Source organism: Dipteris shenzhenensis, chromosome 10, assembly GCF_047967505.1.
Source record: "Dipteris shenzhenensis isolate YYH24624 ecotype China chromosome 10, Dip_SZ_1.0, whole genome shotgun sequence".
Classification (NCBI taxonomy): domain Eukaryota; kingdom Viridiplantae; phylum Streptophyta; class Polypodiopsida; order Gleicheniales; family Dipteridaceae; genus Dipteris; species Dipteris shenzhenensis.
This window is the reverse complement of record NC_141605.1, coordinates 17,111,169-17,114,731: the sequence shown is the minus strand read 5'-3', so window position 1 is coordinate 17,114,731 and position 3,563 is coordinate 17,111,169. Positions and strand designations below refer to the sequence as shown.

Below are 3,563 nucleotides of genomic sequence, written 5' to 3'. Positions count from 1 at the left end.
CACTCAGAGACTTCTTCACTGCCAGCACCTCAGCTAGTTTTATGCCCTCCCGGCCATCAGAAACCCCTGGCGCCACCACCACCTTATCACACACAGGCAGATTGCCACACTCTAGTGGTGTGATTTTGGACCGAGCCATCGCCATATCTAGGTCACGGAGGCCTAGACACCGTGCCCGACACCCATATCTTCATCGGATCCGTGCCATCATTGCCAAACATTGGAAACGTGTGGCACCGAGTTATGAGATCCTAGAGCTACCCATGATTGGGATTTTTGACATAAGAAGAGTGCAACCTTTTTATTGATTACCTTTCTGCCTATGCTGATCAATTGGTACTTTTAGTAAATAAGTGCTTGGTATTTCATAAGTGTTGGGTCACTTGGAGTCCCTATCAGCCTTTAGCTTATTTATTTTGTTGTTTCTGTGTCTTGGCCTCTCCTCTCGTCTCCTCTCCTCTCCTCTGCACATAACATACAGTTCGTCCAAATGGAGGCAGACAAACAAGAGAGACATATTATCGAGCGTCTTCCCGGTTTGCTCACTCTCTACAGCGATGGCTCCTTGGAACGTCTCAGCGACCTCGACCTCCCTGCTTGCCCCAGCTTCGTCGACGGTTTGGCCTCCAAAGATGTCCTCCTCGTCCCTTCCACTTCCATCTGGGCTCGCATCTTCTTGCCTCAGCTTGCTTCCCAAGCCACACCACTCACCCGCTTGCCCCTCGTTCTCCACTTCCATGGCGGAGGATTCTGTGTCGGTAGCCCTGCCACTCCCTATTTTCATCACTTCTGCAGCCGCATGGCTCTTGCTTCCAACTCCATCTGGGTCTCCGTCAATTATCGCCTTGCCCCCGAGAATCGCTTGCCTGCTGCTTTCGACGACGCCTATACCGCGCTTCTTTGGCTCCGTTCTCAAGCCCGTGCACAGGGCGTTGCTGCAAACGGGACTGAGCCTTGGCTCTCCCAGTATGCTGATTTCCGCAAATGTTTCCTTGCTGGAGAGAGCGCCGGAGGCACCATTGTGCATAACTTGGCTGCGCGGGCAGCAGGAACGGATTGGACTCCTGTCAAGATTCTAGGCCTACTTGCGATTCACGGAGGTTTTGTGTCCGGGAAGCCAAAGGCAGCGGTTATATTGGACGAAGCAGATCTGAGTCAAGAGAGAATGAATTTCTACCACAAATCGGCTCTTCCTCCAGGAGCTCCATGGGGGCATTCTTTCATGAATCCTCTGCATCCAGATTGTCCCAAGCTGTCGGAGATAGATTTGCCTCCTGTGTTCGTGGCAGTAGCGGAAAGAGATGCACTGTATGAAGGAGGGGTGGAGTACTACGAGGCGCTGAAGAAAGGTGGAAAAGAAGCCGAGTTTTTTGAATCGAAAGCTGAAGGACATTGCTTCCATCTTCGCCCTCGCCCACGAAGATCAGAAGCTGCAGAGGCGCTAGAGAAGAAGATGATGGAATTCATCAAGAAGCTTTGTTGATTGGTTTTTTAGATAAAGATGATGGACTTCATGAAGATCATGGACTTCATAAAGAAGCTTTGTTGATTAGTTTTTTGGCCTGCCCTTTTGGAAGGTCTTAGTTTCTCTTCATTTTCAAAGCTAACATAATTTTGTGGGATTTTATTTAGTCCATCCACCTTGAATTTAAAAACTCCAAAACTAAAATAGGTGTTTCCTTTAAAATGTTTCTCGCCATACTAGATTCCTCTAACGGTTTTTGACGCTTACCTAATGAATGCTATTCATCTTTTTTTTCCTTGCCTTCTAGGCAGCGCTCTAGTTACACCTTTGTTAAAAAGTGTCCCACACACTTTGTTGCCAAGTGGCCCCCCCCTCTCTCTCTCTCTCTCTCTCTCTCTCACACACACACACACACACACACACACACACACTTTGTAAATCTCTTTGCATTTGCAAGCGATTGTGTCGTCCATTCATCTTGACAATCATTTGCATCTGGTAGAACTTAAGGCAGTGCTCATGCGTACTTGTACTCACTTGTTAGTTTTAAGATTCTCTTTCGTCTTTTACCCACTTCATGTGAATTGTTATTAAGGTCTTCTCGATTAAGAAATTCTAAAAATGTTGGGCTCTTTAGGGGTCCATCGGATGATGTCACGAAAAGCTTTTAAAAAGAAATTCCATGAAGCCGTCAAGCTCACATATTTTTTAAGGTTTTTAAATTGTTATTGAGTAGCATGATGTGTCTACGACGGGTTAGAGATCTACTCCGATGGGTCTCAAGGTGGGATCTTAAAATGTCTGTAAACTCATGTGACAATAAGACATAATTTTAATTGAAAGAGGAAAGACAAATTGATATCCCAAAGAGAAGATAATATTAGAAAAGTTTAGAAATTTATTAATTGAAAAGTTAGAAGGATATGCATTGAAAAGTTCAAAAAATATCCACTGAAAGGTTAGGGAAGAGATAGAAAACTAGCAAATGAAAAAATTTAGAACAAATATATTAAATGAGAGGCACTTAGAAGAGTTAAAAATGTGTGTGTGTGTGCACGCTCGCATGTGTGTGTGTGAGAGATATATAAATGTGTGTGTATATATATATATATGTATGTATGTATATAAATATATATACAAATATATATATATATATATATCTATATAAAGTTAAACAAAAGTGTTTATAAATGAGGCTTAACTCGAAGCTTGGACTAGAATAGCTAGATCGAGTCGATAGCCAGCAAGAGGTGAACAAAAGTGACCCGACCAAGAGGTTACCATAGAGCATAGTTTCACAATGTCTCCCAAGAGTATTTTTAGAGAAGATAAAATCCATACATGCCTCCCCAAAAGTATCTTTTAATGTGTCCTATGTTTCAAAGACCATTAAACTTTTTTCTGAAAAATATAACCATCTATTGGTAGCACATAGATGACTAATGCTTAAGGGATATGGTCTATGGATAAAGAATTCAGCCAAACATAGATCTAGAGAACATTAAGTAGAAGCAAGAAACACATTGAAAATTGACACTTTTAAAGTAATGGAACATTACAAGTTAACTATTGTATAACAGATTTGAGCCAATCATTTAAAGGAGACCTAAGGTATAGATTACATAAAATTATAAGCCATGGAGCATGCATTTAAATACAAGTGCTCAAAAGTATAAGAATTAAAGGAGGGAAAATAATCTAAAACTATCCACCCTGAACAAGCAACCAAGTACACTAACTAGGCCATGAGGGAGCTCCAGTCTGCTGCACACACAAAAAGCCACAGACTTCTAACACACAAAAGGACCCTAGTAGACCCAAACTTCAAGAGAACATAGACTACCCAAGGGATCAAATTTTAGTCCATCCGCTACACCCCACAATTACAACACAAATAGGTCCCAATTGCCATGAACTAAGCTAGCTAAACGGGTCAAACACCACTCTAGACCCCTAACCAAACAAGCCACTAGCAACAAACCTCAGAGAAAAAGCAGGTAGTACATAACTAGTGCATAAAATAAAAGCAAAATCAAACCGGCCACTCAAGTCTACTAACATGCAACACACAAGTACCCCCAATCAAAAAGCACGAACT

General features: G+C 42.3%; 1 protein-coding gene across 1 annotated transcript; it reads left to right on the top strand.

The window, feature by feature from the left end:
* The first annotated feature begins 430 nt into the window (after positions 1 to 430).
* Positions 431 to 1,642, top strand: LOC147897484 (putative carboxylesterase 13). Its single transcript, XM_087380514.1, has one exon. The coding sequence runs from the start codon at positions 491 to 493 to the stop codon at positions 1,481 to 1,483; it is 993 nt and encodes a 330-aa protein (XP_087236640.1). The 5' UTR covers positions 431 to 490; the 3' UTR covers positions 1,484 to 1,642.
* Positions 1,643 to 3,563: the final 1,921 nt, after the last annotated feature.

Coding starts and splice junctions, on each gene's coding strand:
- LOC147897484 (XM_087380514.1), top strand. CDS start 491: ATGGAGGCAGACAAACAAGAGAGACATATTATCGAGCGTCTTCCCGGT.